Source organism: Mustela lutreola, chromosome 7 (assembly GCF_030435805.1).
Source record: "Mustela lutreola isolate mMusLut2 chromosome 7, mMusLut2.pri, whole genome shotgun sequence".
Classification (NCBI taxonomy): Eukaryota; Metazoa; Chordata; class Mammalia; order Carnivora; family Mustelidae; genus Mustela; species Mustela lutreola.
Window position 1 is genome coordinate 75,932,933 of NC_081296.1, and position 20,132 is coordinate 75,953,064.

General features: G+C 37.0%; 1 protein-coding gene across 2 annotated transcripts in view; it reads right to left on the reverse strand.

Annotated features, from left to right (window-relative positions):
• Positions 1–6,417: 6,417 nt before the first annotated feature.
• TRPM7 (transient receptor potential cation channel subfamily M member 7) overlaps positions 6,418–20,132 on the reverse strand; it is a 113,023-nt gene continuing 99,308 nt past the window's right edge. Inside the window, exons 37-40 of one of the 2 annotated variants that reach the window (XM_059181533.1) lie at positions 16,379–16,430; positions 16,168–16,274; positions 13,004–13,034; positions 7,768–7,906 (exon numbers count right to left, since the gene is read on the reverse strand). In XM_059181533.1, the coding sequence (XP_059037516.1) occupies position 7,906; positions 13,004–13,034; positions 16,168–16,274; positions 16,379–16,430 (191 nt within the window). In that variant the 3' untranslated portion in view covers positions 7,768–7,905. Of the gene's footprint in view, positions 7,907–13,003; positions 13,035–16,167; positions 16,275–16,378; positions 16,431–20,132 lie in introns of both variants that reach the window. The other variant, XM_059181532.1, reaches the window with a different exon arrangement.

Below are 20,132 nucleotides of genomic sequence, written 5' to 3' on the forward strand. Positions count from 1 at the left end.
AGAAAGTGAGAGGGGGGAAGGGGCAGAGACAGAGAGTAGGGAGGGGTGCAGAAAGAGAGAGAATATTTCTTTGTTTTTTTTTTTTTAAGATTGTATTTATTTATTTGACAGAGATCACAAGTAGGCAGAGAGGCAGGCAGAGAGAGAGAGGAGGAAGTAGGCTCCCTGCTGAGCAGGGACCCCCCCCCCCCCCAATGCGGGGCTCAATCCCAGGACCCTGGGATCATGACCTGAGCTGAAGGCAAAGGCTTTAACCCACTGAGCCAACCAGGCGCCCCAAGAGAGAGAATCTTAAGCAGGCTCCACATGATGTGGCCCTTGATCTCAAGACCCTGAGATCACGACCTGAGCGGAAATCAAGAGTTGGACACTTAACCAACTGAGCCACTCATGCGCCCCTAAAGGCATAGTTTTTTTTAGAGTTGTAATCATGAACAGAGATTGAGTGAGATCAGGTTTTTCTGTATCTTTTGATTTAAATCATGAGATTTTTCTTCTTTAGTCTGTTGTTGTGGTTAATAATTGATAGGTCACATATTAAACCAGTCTCCTATTCCTCAGATAAACTTACCTTGTTAGAGATGTAGTATCATTTTCATGAATTGCCGCTTTCTATTTGTTAATCTTTGGTTCAAGAGTTTTATATCTGTGTTCATGAGTAAAATGACCCATGTAGTAGTGTTCGGTGCTGTGTAACAAATTGTCACCAATTTAGTGGTTTAAAACAACACAAGGGGCGCCTGGGTGGCTCCAGTGGGTTAAAGCCACTGCCTTCGGCTCAGGTCATGATCCCAGGGTCCTGGGATTGAGCCCCACATCGGGATCTCTGCTCAGCAGGGAGCCTGCTTCCCTCTCTCTGCCTGCCTCTCTGCCTACTTGTGATCTCTGTCAAATAAATAAATAAAATCTTTAAAAACACACACACACACGTCGATTATCTCTAGTTTCTGTAGGTCAGGGTCCTGGCATGGCTTAGCTGGCATCACATGTTGCATTCAGTTTTCTTATCTCTTTAGGGTCCTTTAACCTGAAATCTTTCTTAAGCATCCCCTTGACTTTCAAGAGCTTGACACTTTTGAAAACTACTGACTAGTTATTTTGAAGAATATCCCTGAATTTGTCTGATGTTTGCTCACGATAAGATTCACACTATGCATTTCTAGTAGGAATATCACAGTAGTAATGCTGTGCTCTTCTTACTGCATTGTACTAGGTACTACATAATTTTGAATTGTTCCAACACTGATATTCACTGTAATCATTCAAAAGTGAATAAGTGAAAAAAGTGATTAAGTGAAAAAGTCTGCCAGTTTCCTTTACTGTAGTTACTTCTCCCTTCTGTAATCAGTATTCTGTAGGGAGAACTTTGAGACAATATAAATGATCTGTTTCTCATCAAACTTTCACAAACTAGTTTTAACATTAATTGCTGTTGCCTGGCTGAATTAATTATAACTATAGTGCTTGCCAAATGGTGATTTTTCTAATGCCATTATTCCAACTACATTTATCAGCTGGTAACATACTATAAAGAGAATTTTTTCCCCATTTATTCTTTTAATCAGTGTAGGGGCGCCTGGGTGGCTCAGTGGGTTAAGCCTCTACTTTCAGCTCAGGTCATGATCCCAGGGTCCTGGGATTGAGCCCCACATCGGGCTCTCTGCTCAGCGGGGAGCCTTCTTCCCTTTCTCTGCCTGCCTCTCTGCCTACTTGTGATCTCTCTGTCAAATGAATAAATAAAATCTTCAAAGATTTTTTAAAAAATCAGTGTGGACTCATAAATTCCTACATTATTCAGTAGATTATAGTCCATTAACATTTATTTTTGAGCACAAATTTTTTCAAGATTAGCCAGCAGAGGGGCTCTGTAAGATGTTTTCTGTGCCAGGGTGCCTGGGTGGCTCAGTCGTTAGGCATCTGCTTTCAGCTAAGGTCCTGATCCCAGAGTCCTGGGATTGAGCCCCACATCAGCCTCCCTGCTTGGAGGGAAGCCTGCCTTCCCTCTCTGTCTGTCAAATAAATAAATAAATAAATATCTTAAAAAGAAAAAAGAGGTTTTCTGTACCTGTTTGATAGGTCCCCATCATTCTTTGAATACTTCCTTACTTTTGGCGAAGTAAGATCTTCTAGACTAACCTGCCCCCGTCCTGAAGTTAATCATTTCTTTAAGAGCCCTGGTTCCTTTTAGAGATTAGTATATAGAAGCCAAGATCTAGAAGCTAGATGTACTCATGCTATTAGAGAGTCACAGCTCACTGTTGTCTTCAGTATGTTTCCTTTTGATCAACCCCTAGGCATGTAACTGATCTGCTGCTGCTGCCCCTCTCCACCACCCCCCAATTACATTACACACACCTCATCCTCACCCTGCTTCCTTGACACCTCATACTAGATCACTGCTGCTTAGCAACAATCCCAGGCCCACCAAAATTGGTCTCAACTAATGGTTTTTAAACCAAATTGTGAATGTCTAAAGGAAGAAAAGAAAGGAATCTGGCTCTGTTATTTTTTGTTTCTTTCTTTGATGGATTAACTTTTTTTTTTTTTTTTAAGATTTTATTTATTTATTTGACAGAGAGAGAGAGAAAAGAGAGATCACATGTAGGCAGAGAGGCAGGCAGAGAGGGGGAAGCAGGCTCCCTGCTGAGCAGAGAGCCTGATGTGTGGGGCTCGATCCCAGGACCCTGAGATCATGACCCGAGCTGAAGGCAGAGGCTTAACCCACTGAGCCACCCAGGTGCAAGCCACCCAGGCACGCCTGGATTAACTTTTTAAAACCTCACCTCCGACTCTTGTCTAGAAGTTGTACATTGTTTTTATATTCTTGGATTGTTTCTTTTAAGTATTTTAACAAACGTACAAGTAGCCCCTTATTACCTTCATCTATTTGGGTCCAAAGTTTGAATAACAAGGGATACCATTATTTTGTCAGTCTACTTGGTTTTTAAGCTCTAGATGGCTTGTATTGACTGTGTGTGAAATTTTATTTAGTTTCTTGAGATCATATAATCAGTCAGGATAGTACCCATACTTAAAAGTAGTTTTTGATCAATTAAAATCAGTTAACTTTACCCAAATAGATGAGGCCATTAGTGTGCTTAACTATCATCTTCCTGTGAATCTTTTAATATTTAAAAATATTTTATTCTATTTAAAATTTTATACCATGTATAAGTATTTGCCAGCAAGTATTAGAATTTATATATTTTATGAATATTTGCTTGCCTCTTTTATCTCGTCTTCCTATTTGGATCCTATCTTTCTTTTTGCTTGAGTATATCCTCGATTGACATTTTCTGAGAAAATGGTAAACTTTCTGGGAATGCCATCACACGGCTGTGTTCAAAACCTCCCTTTCTCCTAATAATTGTGCTTTCCTACCTCTTGGATACTATATGACAGGTGAGAATTCTTTTGTCAATCCATTTTTTTTTGTAAACTCATTACTATTTTTGCCATTATTTGCAGAGTTAACCAAACTGTGGCATGAAGTAGGTGACTTTTATTTCCTCCTTTCTAGGTCTTGCATCAAATAGTTGTCGCATCTCATTCATTAATTCAGAAAATACTTATTGTGTATCTACTTCATGTCAGTCACTGTGCTAGATGTTTAATAGCATAAAACACAAATCTTTACCCTCACATAGCTTACAATCTATTGATCACTTGGATTTATTCTGTGCTTTCAACTCTTACCAAATATTTTCCACTGTTTTTTACTTTCTTACATGTGTTATGATTGAGCACTCATATGATGTTACTTTATTTAAATTATCTTGATGTTTTCGCTTTACATTTGTGCTCACAGCTACTTTTTCTTTTAAGATTTTATTTATTTTTAAGAGAGAAAGCACAAGCAGAGGCAGTAGCAGGCAGAGGGAGAAGCAGGCTCCCTGCTGAACAAGGAGCCCCATGTGGGACTCTATCCAAGGACTCTGGGATCATAACCTGAGCCAAAGGCAGACACTTAACTAAGTCACCCAGGTGTCCCAGATTATATTAGTTTTGACCTTGTGGGCCCCTGAAAGTACCTTGGGGTACTTCAAGAATTACTGACCTAATTAAGGCCCATCAAAAAGTGTGTACTTCCTGCGTTTCCTAATGGAAGTATACACTACCACTGATGACACATTCTTGACAAAAAATCAATCTTGAATTTGACCAAACCTCTCAACCTAACAGTTCACGGCATATTCAAGAAACAGAAACATGTAAATGGCACCTAAGGGAAATAATCAGCAAAACCCTGAATGTGGGAAACTTCTTAGAACAAACAATTGGTTTCTTTAAAAAATAGACAACTATCATATGATCTCCCTGATAGGAGGAAGTGGTGATGCAACATGGGGGCTTAAGTGGGTAGGAGAAGAATAAATGAAACAAGATGGGATTGGGAGGGAGACAAACCATAAGTGACTCTTAATCTCACAAAACAAACTGAGGGTTGCTGGGGGGAGGGGGTTTGGGAGAAGGGGGTGGGATTATGGACATTGGGGAGGGTATGTGCTTTGGTGAGTGCTGTGAAGTGTGTAAACCTGGTGATTCACAGACCTGTACCCCTGGGGATAAAAATATATGTTTATAAAAAATAAAAAATTAATAAAAAAAATAAATAAATAAACTAGGTGGTGGTGGGCGGAGGAGATGGCAAGGGAAGCCTATATATTAAACTTTTAAAGACAAATCAAGCAACTGCAATGTGTAATAAATCTCAACTGGGTCCTGATTGAAACAAATTGTAAAAAAAAAATTTTTTTTTGAGAATGACACTTTCTGGTATTAAAGAACTTAATTTTTTAGGTGTAAACATATCATAGTTCTCATATTTTAGAAACATATACTAAGGCATTTATAATTAAAATGGAAGAGGACTGCCTGGGTGGCTCAGTGGGTTAAAGCCTCTGCCTTTGGCTTGGGTTGTGATCTCAGGGTCCTGGAATTGAGCCCCACATTGGGCTCTCAGCTCCATGGGGAGCCTGCTTCCTCCTCTCTCTCTGCCTACTTGTGATCTGTCAAATAAATACATAAATCTTCAAAAAAAAAAAAAAGTTTTCCTCATATTAAAAAAAAAAAAAAAAAAAAAAGGAAAAGAAGTTCCGCTGATGCAGACTACATAGAAATCCCAAGAGCAGAAGAGTAAAGGAGAGGGCTACGTGTGCGGTAGGGCAGCACATGAAAGCACGCAGTTTTAACTGGTGCTCTTCATTGTGGACTGGAGCATGCAGCTTTTCTGAAGAATAACCATGTGCTCTCCCTCCCTGCTTCCTGTCCATGACCACTAAGGCATTATCATGGACCCCAGTCAGAAACTCCAGTTTGAGCGATTTCCAAAGAGAAGAAAAACACATTTCAGAGAGGTTCAAAACAACAGCTTCGGATTTTACCTAAGGAAAAGTTCACAGATGGTCTAATATTGGAAATATTCTGTGGTACTTCAACATGTATTTACTGACCATCTATAGTCTATGACACAAATGCCAGCAAGTCACTAAGGGAAATACAAAAATAAGTAAGACAACTCTCAGCTGGTAACACAAACCAAGTTTTCAGAGACAGAGTAGTTGAGAGGCTTTACTCCAGTACATAATTACCAAGTATTACATTAATAGTGCTAGTGGTGACAGATCTGAGGGGCCAGCTTCCTCAAATACAGATACCTTGTGTGAAACCTAGCTAGGAAACAATGAGAGCAGATCCAGTAAATAAGGAGGATCACAAAAATCCCTGCCTGTAGATTTATTCTTTCCTACAAGTAATTACTTGATCTGAGTGACAAATGGCTATTTATTGGCTACTCTTGCCTTGATTGTCCACTTAAACACAAAAGACTATGGATGGATATCACTATGATCCATCTTCCTCAAGACAAAGTTTGGTATTGCAGAAAAGCATTTTTTAAAAAAGATTTTATTTATTTGACAGACAGAGATCGTAAGTACAGGCAGAGAGAGAGGAAGGGAAGCAGTCTCCCTGCTGAGCAGAGAGCCCAACTCGGGGCTCGAACCCAGGACCCTGAGATCATGACCTGAGCCGAAGGCAGAGGCTTAATCCACTGAGCCACCCAGGCGCCCCTAAACATCTGACTCTTGATTTCAGCTCAGGTCATGATCTCGGGGTCGTGGGATCAAGCCCCACATTGAGCTCCATGCTTAGTGGGGAGTTTGCATGAGATTCTCTCTGTCTAACCCTCCCCTGGCTTGCACATGCTTGATCTCTCTCTCTCTTAAAAATAAATCTTTAAAAAAAGAGAGAAACAGTAGGAAACAAGACCACTCTGAACAATATACAGGACAGGAAGTGAAAAAGCTTAAGTGTACAAAATGGTTCATTTAAAAAAATTGATACTCTGAAAATAAAAAAACCAAGACACTCTGAAAACACAACACAATTTTTCAGAATGATTAAACTCGCTAAACATCTGTAAACAAGAATAAATTTATTTAATTTCTTTTAAAGATTTTATGATATACAAAATGTATATAGTATAATATCTTTAATACACTTTTTCTTCCCCCCCTTTAATATTAAACACTATTTAAACAGCTTATCTCTTCTTGCCTTGTCTGTATCTATGAGATACACTACTGAATACAAGTAAGATTTACACTGCTCCTTCCTAAATAAAAATTAAAATTAGTACCTAGGAAACAAACAAAAAGAAAAAAAAAAGCATAAAACTTTAGTCAGATGAAAGCTTTTCTTGTTGTTGAGTATTCAACAATATCTGGGGCAGTTAAATTACATTTTATTTGCATAAAGTTACATTGCAATCTCCCGACATCACATAATGATAATCCAACTCAATTTCTTAAGTAAGTACCACAAACATACTCATGTTCAGATGTTCCTACACAATTTTAAATATATGCAAGAATTTATGTTTACATTCTGATTTGATATACTGGTCAATAAAATCTTTGGAGAAGTATGTAGCTTCCAGGTTGTCACTACAAACAGAAATAGGAAAAAAGCACTTGAACTTTTTTTACAAGGTAACTTCTCTTGAACAGTGAGTTAGGTTTCTCTCTGATATATTTAGATTATACCAGTCTACCATGGCTTTCTTCTACTTAACAAGGACTTGATAAAACAATGTTAAAAAAACAAAAAAAACCTAATACTTCCGCACAATTTGGGCTCTATTTAACAAAAAAAATTGCCTCCATCTTTAATTATGGAGCCTAATCCTGATTCATAAAAGTCCCTCTTAGAAAATGGTTTTCAGCTCTGGGTTCTTGTATCCCTATGGATCTAGGATATAAGTCATCTCCTTTCCCATGGCCAATAAGCATCTAGCTGGGAACTAGTGACATCACCACTGAACACACTAAAACACACTGAGGAAGACGTCTTGCCATTTAACCAAAAGGCTGGGTGATTTCTTCATTTCACTAGCTGAACGGCAGTAAACCAGCTGCCAAGAAAATCTGCACAGACACTTAACTTTGGTTAATGGTATTGCACCGCATGACAGAGGGTATCACCCTCATCAGAACAAAGTCAAATGAATCCTCTGCTAAAAAGAGCCCTTTAAAAAGTTATAAATACTAATTTTCCTTTACTTTAAAAATTTAACAGGTGCCAGCTGTATCCTATAGGGAGTTCCCGACTGACAACTTTAATCAGGTCAAAAGAATATTGACCTTTTAACTGTGCCTGAATTAGCACGTTCATTTTCATACATTTTTCTCTATTACTCAACAATTTCCTCCTGAAGGAAAAATGACAAGGTAACATTTTTGTGAGGTGTAAGCAAAACCAATGATTCAGTAATATTATAACATCAGACGAATAGAATTAGTTGATTCTGATTCTTTGGTGGAATTTCCAGGCTGAAGAGTCAAATCTGAAGGCTCATCCTGAGGAAACAGAATTTTATCAGGTGTATAGTCATTCCTCTTCAGATCTATATTCACACCCACAACAACAAAAAAAAAGATAAAAGAGTCAGTATTTCACAGAAATGAAAAATTAACATTTTCTAAATCAATTTTCCTCTAAATGTGCCAGATCTATAGTCTAGCAGGTTGTTTTAAATCCAAAAGTCACAAAATTTACACACATAAAAATGAATTCATTCAACAAATAAGTATTATGTTCTGACCATGAGTCAGTAACTTATGTTAAGAGTGGAAACACAGTAATAAGCAAGGCAGACAAGGTCCTTGCTCTCATGGAGCTTATATTCTTGTGGCTGAAGAGAAACAAAACAAAACAAAACAAAACAGAATTGTGTAATATATAAGGGCTCTGAAGGAAACAGTATGATGAGGGCCAGAAAGAAGATGGTGGAAGATGATTCTTTTAAGCATAGGCGGAAGAGGCACAGGAGGTCGCATCTGAGTGAAGACCTGAATATTGAGAAATGACTAAAAGCTCTAGGAAGTGTGTTCTAGGTAGAGGGAAGATTAACTGCAGACTGTAAAAAGGAAATGGACTTGGTGTTTCCTAAAAATAGCAAGAAGACAGCATGCTCAAACGCAGTAACTAAGGGGAAGACTAGTAGAAGATGGGGTCAAGCAAAGCTACTGGTCAAGGGTTATCAAAATATACTAAGTGAGCCAAATCTCACCCCGCTGCCTTTTTTTTAAAAAACTTTTTAAAATTAACATATAATGTATTATTTGTTTCAGGGGTACAGATCTGTGATTCATCAGTCTTACACAATTCACAGCACTCACCATAGCGCACACCCTCCCCAATGTCCATCATGTAAACAGTTTTATCGGAATGAGCCATGCTTATTTGTTTAGACTGCCTTTGTCTATTTCTGCACTACCACAGTAGAGCCAGGGAGCTGTGACATAGACCATATGGCCCACAAACCCTAAAATACTTTACTACTTTGCCTTTTACAGCAAAGTTGTTGACCCCTGATCTATGGGATGCAAGGTATGAAGCTGACAGTATTAAATAGTGTTGAAAGAGGAAATAATCAAATTTAAGTGACTATTCTGACTGTCATATGAAGTCTTGTTAAGGGCATTTGGCAAGAACACAGGAAACGAATGGTGGCAATGAGGATTAAGAGAAACAGATGAATTCTAGGAAGACTTCATTAAGAAAAAGAGTAGAAAGAATTTGACAGATTGGCTATGAAAGATGAGAGAAGAAAAACCAATCAGCTTTTAAGTTTTGAGTCTGAGCAACTGGGTAAACAGTAAGATAGGGAAGTATGGGGGTGGGAAATGAGTCCGGAGTTCTGCAATGGACGTACTACTTAAAAAGATGCTGTTAAGGTATCCCAGTAGAGATGAAGGAAACTGAATACAGAAACAAGAGCTCAGGAAAGACAGTATGTCTTCAGATAAGTTTGATATTATCAGTTTTTGGATTATATTTATAGCTATGGGATAGGATGAAATTACTTTGGGAGTTATAGACAATGGCTGCAGAATTGGAAAACAATGCAATAATAACAAATTTAACTTAAAACTAACCACAGTCTTACATATATCCACATACTTCTTTATCTCTACATAAAATAGAACTGGCACTCAGAAATGAACTCTTTGAGTGATAGCCTGTATTCAATATCCAAATACATACTTGCTACATTATATGAGTAAGTTTTGATAAATTTTTAATTCCAAGACTGTGTCACTATAGTCTTAGGGAATGCAAATTAATTTATAGCTATATCATACACCAAGAACAATGGAGAGAAACCCAATTATAATTCAAGTCCTGAAAATGTTAACTTATGGTGTAACCATGGACAAATCATGTGACTTCTAATGATATGTTCTGGACAACAACAGATTTTGACTGGATTGCTTTTAAGGCCTCTTTCAAGCTATAAAATCCTGATTATGATAATAATTTAAAAAATAGGTATACTATATTTAAAATATCACTGGCTCCAAATGACACATAATTTATACACCATTTTAAGTAATATAATTTATTATATAATAACCAAATAAAAATTGTATCTGGGCTGCCTGTTAAATTCACCTACTGTTATGTTCTAGTTTTGGCTAAAATGAACTAAGCACATTCAATTTTATCTCTTCCACATAGTACAAGTTAAAACCCTTCACATAAACATAAGGCCACTATCTGAGACTCCTGAAAAGAGTGAGCAAACACATCAAAAAAGGGGATCAAAACTTGAAGAATGACCTCAATTAGAGGTGAGTGTTTTGGGCTTTTTTCCCCCCTCTCTTATTTCCAGGCTTAGAATTACATACAGCTTGATCTCAGAAATGTACAGTGAGCATGGACAGAAAAAACTCTAGAACTTCCTGGCCAGAGGGTCAGGAAGGAGGACTCTGTGGAATGGAGAATCTTGAGGGAAATGCCCTCTTTCTTTTCTCTTTTTGCTCCTCTGGATGTTACCTAAGACAACTCCCAGTCACGGAGAGGGAGTCAGGGTGGTGGCAGCTGAGCAAGTACCTGGAATTCCAAGATAAAAACCCTTCCCTGGGACCACAAGAACTAAAAATCACTATCTTTATGATTTAAAAAGTTTCTCTTTTTTCCTTGACACTTAGTATCAGAAATGGACTCAGCTGAAGGAAATGTGTGACAATATAGGGAAGCCATAATCCTGGCTTTCTAATCAGAGTACGTGCTCTGTCCCCGGCCCCTCCACCCTGCCTAAAAAGAGGCCCTTCAGAATCACAAAGTATGCAAGAAATCATGGAATGGAAGAAAATGGAGAGGGGCACTCTAAATTTGTATAAGAAATTCCAAGTTCACCCTCCAATGGCACACATTTGGAAAGATAGCACAGGAGAGGCTTTGAGGACTCAACTATGGTGCAAACCTCCAGTCAGTTCCTAAAGTTGACCATGTCTGTTTACAGTGAAAGGAATCAGAGTAATACTGCAAAGGCTTTGAAAACCAAACTGACATTGGAATCACATATACAAAAGGTAGACGGGGATTGTAAACTGACCTTAACTGACTGCCTACTAACATAAACAACAAAAATTGACACTCTTTAGAGTATTTTTAATATGACCCAGAATCTCATAATTTCAAAATAGCCAGCAAAAATTATTGGAGATCCAAAGAACTAGAAATATCTCAAAGAATCTCAAAAAAGACAAGACATGCCAACCTCAAGATTATTGAGATGGAACCATTAAAGTACTTTAAACCAGCTACTATAACCACACTCCATGACACAGGGCAAACAGACCCAAGAATAGAAAAACAAGTTTTCAGCAGAGAAGTATCAGTTTAAAAGGAACCAAAAAGAAGTTATAGGGCTAGAAAATATAACTGAAACAACAAATCCAGTGCATGGGTAGGGGAATCAAGAAATGAAGAATAAGGAAAGAGTACGTGAACTTGATACATCAATCGAAATTATTCAATCTAAACAACAGATAAAAAATAATTTTTAGGAAAAAAATCAGAGACTCAAGTCCCTGCGAAACAGTATCAAAAAGTCTAATATTCTTATGGGAGCTCCAGAGATGAAAAGAGACTGATGCAGAACAAATACTTGAAGAAGAACTAAAAAATCCCCAAATTTGATAAAAATCGTAAATTAGTAAATTCAAGAAGCTAAGTAAACCTGAATAAAGATAAACTCAGACGGGGCACCTGGGTGGCTCAGTGGGTTAAAGCTTCTGCCTTGGGCTCAGGTCATGATCCCAGGGTCCTGGGATCGAGCCCCACATCAGGCTCTCTGCTCAGCAGGGAGCCTGCTTCCTCCTCTCTCTCTGCCTGCCTCTCTGCCTACTTGTGATCTCTGTCAAATAAATAAAAAAAATCTTTAAAATAAAAAAAAATTTAGAAAAAAGATAAACTCAGACAAAGCTATAACTAGACGTATCAGAATCAACCACTAAAAATCCAAATTTTGAAAGGAGCTAGATTATAATGACACATCACATATAGGGAAAGAACAATTCAAACGACTGTGCAATTTTCATCAGAGGTAGCACAGGCCAGAGACAGAACATTTTCTAAGCCCTGAAAGAAAATAGTATCAACCTAAAATTCTAGATCCAGTAAAAATACTCTTCATGAACAAAAGCAAAAAAGCAAAACACACGTATTCTTGTTAGGAAAAACTAAGAGCAAGCACTAAAAAACTAAACATAGAGATAAAACAGAATACTGAAACAGAAAAAAGGAGTGGAAACAAACAAAAAACCCAAACAAACCAAAGGTGTCAATCAGAAAACAAGAAAGTAAGACCTAAGTCTAACCACATCAATAATGACATTAAATGTAAAAAGTCTAAAATGCCAGTTAAAAATGGAAACCGTAAACTTAAAAACAAAAAACAAATTAAACCTAAGGCCCAACTATATGCTTGGATCCCACATTTTTTTCTTTTAAAGAAACCCACTTTAAATACAATTAATATATATAGGTAAACAGAATGGGAAAATATATTTGATAAAAGCATTTATCAAAAACTAGCTGGAGTAGCTATGTTAATATCAGACAAAGTAGACTTCTCAGAACAAGGAAAATTACCATGGCGTTCTATAATGATAAAAAGAATCAATTCACCAAGAAGACATAACAACTGTAAATGTGTATGTACCTAAGAACAAAACTTCAAAACACCTGAAGAAAAAACTGACAAACTGAAAGGCAACACAGACAAATCCATAACTGTACTTTCAAGACCTCCTTTCTAAGTAATCAACAGAAAAAGGAGACAAAAACACCAAGGATATGAGAAAACCTGAACATTATCAAAAAACTTTCCATAATTAACATTTATAGAACATTCTATCAACATTATAATATTCTCTTCAAGTGGATAGGTAACGCTCACAGAGAAACTATATTAAGGTTAAAAAAATTGAAATCATACAAAAGCATGCTCTCATAATGGAATTAAACAACAACAAAAAAAGTCAACAACAGAAAGCTATCTGGAAAATTAACATATATTTGAGAGCTAAGGAAAACACTTCTGAATAGTCCCTAGGTCAGAAAATAAGGTCAAGAAAAATAAACATTTTATTTATTATTTTTAATTTTTTTAATAAGAAATATTTTAAATAAGACCAAAAATAAAACATACCAAAATTCATGGGATGCAGTCAGTGTAATGCCTAAAGAGAAATTTATAGCAGTAAATGTTTTCTTAGGAAAGGTCTCAAATCCCTCATTGATACAAATGTAGTAATCTGAAGGGGCACATGTACCCCAATGGTTATAGCAGCAATGTCCACAATAGCCAAACTATGGAAAGAGCCCAGATGTCCATCAACAGATGAATGGATAAAGATCTCACACACACACACACACACACACACACACACACACACACACACACAGGAATAGCAGGTAGCCATCAAAAAATGAAATCTTGCCATTTGCATCAACATTGACAGAATTAGAGGGTATTATGCTAAAGGAAATAAGTCAATCAGAGAAAGATAATAATCATATGATCTCACTGATACGTGGAATTTGAGAAACAAGGCAGATAATCATAGGAGAAGAGAGGAAAAAATTAAACAGATGAAACCAGAGAGGGAGACAAACCATAAGAGACTCTTAATCTCAGGAAACAAACTGAGGGTTGCTGGACTGGAGGAGGGTGGAAGGATGGGGTGGCTGGGTGATGGACACTGGGGAGGGTATGTGTTGTGGCGAGCACTGTGTATTGTGTAAGACTGATGAATCATACACCTGTAGCCCTGAAACAAATAATACATTATGTCAATAAAAATAAATAAAAAAAATTTAAAAAGGTCTCAGGGTGCCTGGGTGGCTCAGTCGTTAAGTGTCTGCCTTCAGCTCGGGTCATCATCCCAGGGTCCTGAGAAGAGCCGTGCGTCAGGTTTCCTGCTCAAGAGGAAACCTGTTGGGGACACCTGGATGGCTCAGTTGTTTGGGCCGCTGCCTTCGGCTCAGGTCATGATCCCAGCGTCCTGGGATCGAGTCTCACATCAGGCTCCTTGCTCAGCGGGAACCTGCTTCTCCGTCTGCCTCTGCCTGCCACTCTGACTGCCTGTGCTCACTCTGACAAATAAATAAATAAAATCTTTAAAAAAAAAAAAAAAAGAGGAAACCTGTTTCTCCCTCTCCCACTTCCCCTGCTGGTATTCCCCCTCTTGCTGTCTCTGTCAAATGAATAAATAAAATCTTTTCAAAAAATAAAAAATAAATAAAAAACAAAAAAGGTCTTAAATCAATAATCTAAGCTTTTTTCCTTAACAAATGAGAGAAAGAACAAACTAAATGAAAGCCAGCAGAAAAAATAAAGAGAATAAATCAGTAAAATTGAAAACAGAAAGTAGAGTAGAACAATGAAAAGTTCATTCTTTCAAAGTATCAATAAAATTGACACTGTAACCAAAATAACCAAGAAACTAAAAAGACAAATTACCATAATAACAGAGGATTCAAGAGACCCCAAATATTAAAAATATAAGATTAGTATATAAGTAATCCTATGCCCATAAATTTGACAATTAAATAAGCCAATTCCTTAAAAGACACAAACTACTAAAACTGACTAAAAAAAAAATGGATAACCCCAATAGTCATATATCTGCCTAAAAAATTAAACTTATTTAAAACAATCTGACAAAGAACTTTACATGAGATGGCTTCACCAGACAATTCTATCAAACATTTAAAAGGGGGAGAGTATACATTCTAAACAATCTACTCTCCACAACAAAAGAAGTATGCAAACTTCTAACTTATTTTTAAGGTCAGTATTATCCTGATACCAAAAGACAGTACAAGGTAAAAGAAATATATAAGAATATTATTTATGCACAGATGAAAAAGCCTCAACATAATATGAGCAAACAGAGTTCAACAATACATAAAAAAAGATAATATATCATGACAAAGCAGTTTGTCCTGAATGACTGGTTCAACATTTCAAAAATCAATGCAATACAATGTAATATTAACCTATTAAAGAAGAAAAAACAAATGACCATATAAATAGACGTCAAAAAAAGAAACCAAAAAAACCTGACAAAATTAAACACCATTCAGGATAAGCATTTTCAAGAAACAAGTAGAAGAAAATTTTCTCAACCTCATGAAGTACATCTACAAAACCCTTACAAGCTAACATCATGTTAATGGTGGAGGACTGAACACTTTCCCTTTAAGATTGGAAACAATCTGTTCCTATTCAACTCTGTACTAGAATTCCTTGCCAGTGCAAAAAGTCAAGAAAAAGAAAAAAAAGGTATGTAGGTTGGAAAGGAAATAATTTAACTGTCTCTACTATCTATACAGAAAATTTCAGGGAGTTTATAAAACAAAACAAAAACAACTCCTAGAATTAAGTGAGTTTAGAAAGGTTGCAGGATACAAGTCAATAAATAAAAAACAAACATAAAAATTAATGGTATTTCTTGTATACTCATAATGAACAACTAAGAAGTTAAAAGACATACCAAGCCTTTTACCAGAAGTTAAAAGGCTTACTCTATGCCTGGCACTGTTCTAAATACTTCACAATAATCAACTCATTTAATCCTCAGACAAATAAGCAAACAAAAACTACACCTCTATAATATAGGTACTTTCTGGAACCATGTAGTCTGGTTCTAACTATTGCATTATTGGTCATAATGACAGGGACTTTAAAAAATACAATTCAAGGGTGAGTCCCAGAGACCTATGATTTTTAAGAAGTTCCACAAGGATGCTGATGCACACCACAGGGTGAGAACCATTGGTTTGTGCTCTTAGATTCAATCATAATTTATAATTCTTTAAATATAAAAAATTACAATCCTGAGAGAATTTATCTGTTCCTGCTTCACAGACTACTCTTTCTCCAACTCTGCCAGGCTAACTTGAAAGTCGATTTAACCTTCAATTTTAGGTAATCTGTCAGTTCCCCAGGTAGGATTCCCCAACCTCTTAAGTTTGTGTTAAGTGATTTGCTTATCTGTTCTAGTTTTTCTGTTGGGCATTTATACAGTCCTATACCTCCCTGTTAATCCTGTCAGTATTAAAGATTTGACTAAATTCCATAGAGGGCATTTGTCTGGTTCACTATCGTATTGTCAAATCTAGTACAATTCTTGGCATCCAACAGACACATAATCAATATGTATTAAATCAATGAACTTTGTATTTTTATAAGCAATTAAAGAAAGCATAGATCCATTTGTTAAATAATGTGTATTTGTGCCCTTGAAGTATAGTAGTAACCAAATTTCCTAACAACTTATAAATTAGACTGGTTAAGAAAATGTTTACCTGGAAGTTTAAGCTTTCTACAACAAGAATTACAGTGATGTTTTGCTCTGAAGTTTTTTATTGCATCTTCACCTAGATTTGCTGGGCCAAAAACCATATCACAGGATCTGCAGAATTGGTAGTTAAAAAAAAAAAAAAAAAAAGGTAGTTGATGCAAACAAATGTAGAGTTTGAAATTATAAAGTATCTTAACGAAATTAAAATTTATTACCTCTTTTCTTCTGCTTTAATCACAGATGGATCAGTCAAATTTTCACCCACACCTTGATATGTATATATAAAAAAAAGAAAATTTATATGATTGATATAAACACTGACATTTGCATAATGAAAAGTTATGAGATTTTACAGCATCAAACATGTATGATGTTAAACTATTCAAGCCTGTAGTTTTTCTCTCTTGTTATTTCATAATCTGACTTATGTCCTTAACACTGTACCAAAGACAAACAGCTCCTACACCAGGAATAGAGTTAATTGTCAAAAGTTGGTCAATGGCACTTGCTTGTGATGCAAACAGGGACAAAGTTGCAAATAAACAACTTTTTTAACTTTTATGTTAAAAAAAAGGTCTACATGATCTCAAGACCCCACCTTTTTAAAGATTTATTTATTTGAGAGAGAGAGAGCAAGCAAATGCAAGCAGAGGGAGAGGGAGAGGAAGAGAATCCTCAGGCAGACTCCTCACTGAGCACAGAGCTGGATGCAGGGCTCCATCTCATGACCTGAGCTGAAATCAAGAGTCAGATTGTTAACTGAGTCACCCAGGTGCCCCATCCCTTTTTTCAATTTAGTTAGCAAAGAACAATTAGGTAATTTATAGGCCATTTTAAAATGTTTTGGATATTTAAAACTCATACATTAACACATGAATATATCTTCTTGCAAGATTCAGGTTACATGAAGAATAAGATTACAAACATCTTCCTTTACCTTCATCCTTTCCCAGTGGTATTAAAAGTGTAGTTAAATATTTTCAGTTTCTTTTATCTATTTATTCATATAAATAAAGACTATGTACTGACCTACTACTTATCAGACTGGCAAAGATCAAGAATATTCAATACTGGAGGGGCACCTGGGTAGTGCAGACAGGTAAGCATCCAGCTCTTGGGTTTTAGCTTAGGTCCTGATCTCAGGATTGTGAGATCCTGTTGGCTCCATGCTCAGTGCAGTCTGCCGAGTCGGCTTGACTCTCTCCTCTTCCCACTACCCTTCCTCTCCTCTCTCTCTCTCTCTCAAATAAATAAATAAATAAATCCTTAAAAAAAAAAAAAAAAAAGTCATCTGTGGAGAAATGGGCACTCACATCAAGTCTTACATATGAATTCCAGAGCTCTTACCCTTTTAGAAAAGTAACTCAGCAGCAGCTATTAAAATTGCACTTATCTAGAGGTGCCTGGATGGCTCAGTTAATTAATTAGCCGTCTGCTTTTGGCTCAAGTCATGATCTCAGGCTCCTAGGACTGAGTCCTGCATCAGGCTCTCTGTTCAGCAGGGAGTCTGCTTCTCCCTCTACCCTCGCCCCCTGCTCGTGCTCTGTCTCTCTCTCTCTCTCAAATAGTTTTTAAAAATTGCACTCAACTCTTCTTACTAAGCCAATTCAAGAATCTATGTCATGGAAATAAAAGTAGTAGTCCATGAGTATGCTTGTTGCAGCATTGTTTGTAGTACCAAAAAACAAAACAAAACAAAGAAAGAGTTAATCATGTCACTCCTCTATAAGTTATGCAGATATTGAAAGAAATAACTTAGATTTATCAGTAATGACCCAGAAGATACCCATGATATACTGTTAGGAAAAAAAAAAACAAAAACAAATGAAATACACACACACACAAACACACACAGCATCATCCTAGTTGGAGGAAAATCACAACACAAAACAAAATGATTTAAAAATAAGGAAGAAAGGAGTGCCTGGGTAGCTCAGTCAGAAATGTCCAACTCTTGATTTCAGCTCAGGTCATGATCTCAGGGTCGTGAGATTGAGCCCCGAGTTGGGGTCCACACTATGGAGCCTGCTGAAGATCCTTTCTTTCCCTCTGCCCCTCCCCACTTCCGCTCTCTCTTAAGAAAAAGACAAAAAAATGGTAAGGAAAAAACAAAGCCTCTGTGTATTTGTCTTCACAGAGGTAGAGAAACGGTAAAGATGGAAAACTGATCTTTATGTATTTCTATAGTGCTTAACTTGTCTGTAGTAACTGTGTCAAATATTCCTAAGAAAAATGGCTCCAGGAACATACTAATGATGTAAAGAACAACACAACTACTTTGCCTATTGAAAAGAACTTCCATCTTTTCATTTATTCAAAGTAAGCTCTACTCTCAACATGGGGCTTGAACTCATGATGCTGTGATCAAGAGTTGCCAAGTCCTAGGGTGCCTGGGTGGCTAAGTTGGTTAAGTGTCTGTCTTCAGTGGCTCAGTGGGTTAAAGCCTCTGCCTTCAGCTCGGGTCATGATCCCAGGGCCCTGGGATCGAGCCCCGCATTGGGCTCTCTGCTCAGTGGCGAGTCTGCTCCCTCCTCTCTCTCTGCCTGCCTCTCTGCCTACTTGTGATCTCTAATAAATAAAATCTTTAAAAAAATAAATAAATAAACTTGAAGATCCTTTTTACTTAACTGGATTGACCCACCTAATAATATATACTAGTTGTCACTATATATACTACTAAATCATTTATATAAAATGGTGATCTACTAAAAAAAGGATAGTTATTTTTACACAGATTTTCTTTTTTGAGCTTGAATCAATGCCATTTGCTTTTCAGCACAATCCTTGATATTTGTGACTTATTGTCTATAATAAAAAAGCCATCAAATGATAAACATTCTAAATCATCTTTGTGATTTTGAAATCTGGTCTGTGTTGACATTTGAAATTAAGGCTGCTCTTTAAGCAAAAACAAATTATGGAAGCTATCATGTGAAAGTACCACTCAGGCAGAGCTGGCAAATTACTCATAAAATTTTACTTTCCTTTGACCCTGTTGTGAAGCTTCAGACATTATTGTAAGCAAATTGGCCCTCTCCAAACCACAATTTCTGTTTTTTATCCCCTTTTACCTGTATGAGAGTCTGTCTGCAAAAACGGTTATGATCACTTTTTCCTTCTTTGTATACATGCTACTTTACTCAAGAAGTAGTATTTACTCAGAAGCCATTCACCACCTCTTGAATCTGAGTTATCCTTATCACCTGGACTATAAAATGCAGAGGAAGAGATCTGCACCAGTTCTGGACCTAGTCCTAAGGGTTACTGCCTTCTCTCTGGAGGAAGCTAGCTGCTATGTAAAAGTCTAACTACCTGAAACTACCATGCTATAAGAAAGTCCCCAGTTAAATAGCCACGGGGAGAGATCACATGGTGAACTGAGGGATTCAGATGTCAATGAACAGAAACCTCAGACATTTGACTCCAGCAAGCTGTCCATGCTTACACTCTAACCATTCAAACCCTCTGAGAAGATAGCAGAGATAAGCCATCCTCACTATGTCCCATCCAAATTCCTGAACCAAAGAACTGTAAGCAAATAAAATGGTTGTTTTAATCCACTAAGTATTTAGGTAGTTTAAGTCACAATAATATAGAACATAAACATCAGGAACAACAGATACACTTATTATTGTTTCAAAAAAAAAGTCTTTATAACTTTTTTTTAAAGATTTTATTTATTTATTTGACAGAGATTGCAAGTAGGCAGAGAGGCAGGCAGAGAGAAGGAAGCAGGCTCCCTGCTGAGCAGAGAGCCCGATGTGGGGCTCTATCCCAGGACCCTGGGATCATGACCTGAGCCGAAGGCAGAGGCTTTAACCCACTGAGACACCCAGGTGCCCCTATAATTATTTTTTAAAGATTTTATTTATTTGCTTGATAGACAGAGATTACAAGTAGGCAGAGAGGCAGGCAGGGAGAGAGAAGGAAGCAGGCTCCCTGCTGAGCAGAGAGCCTGAAGTGGGGCTC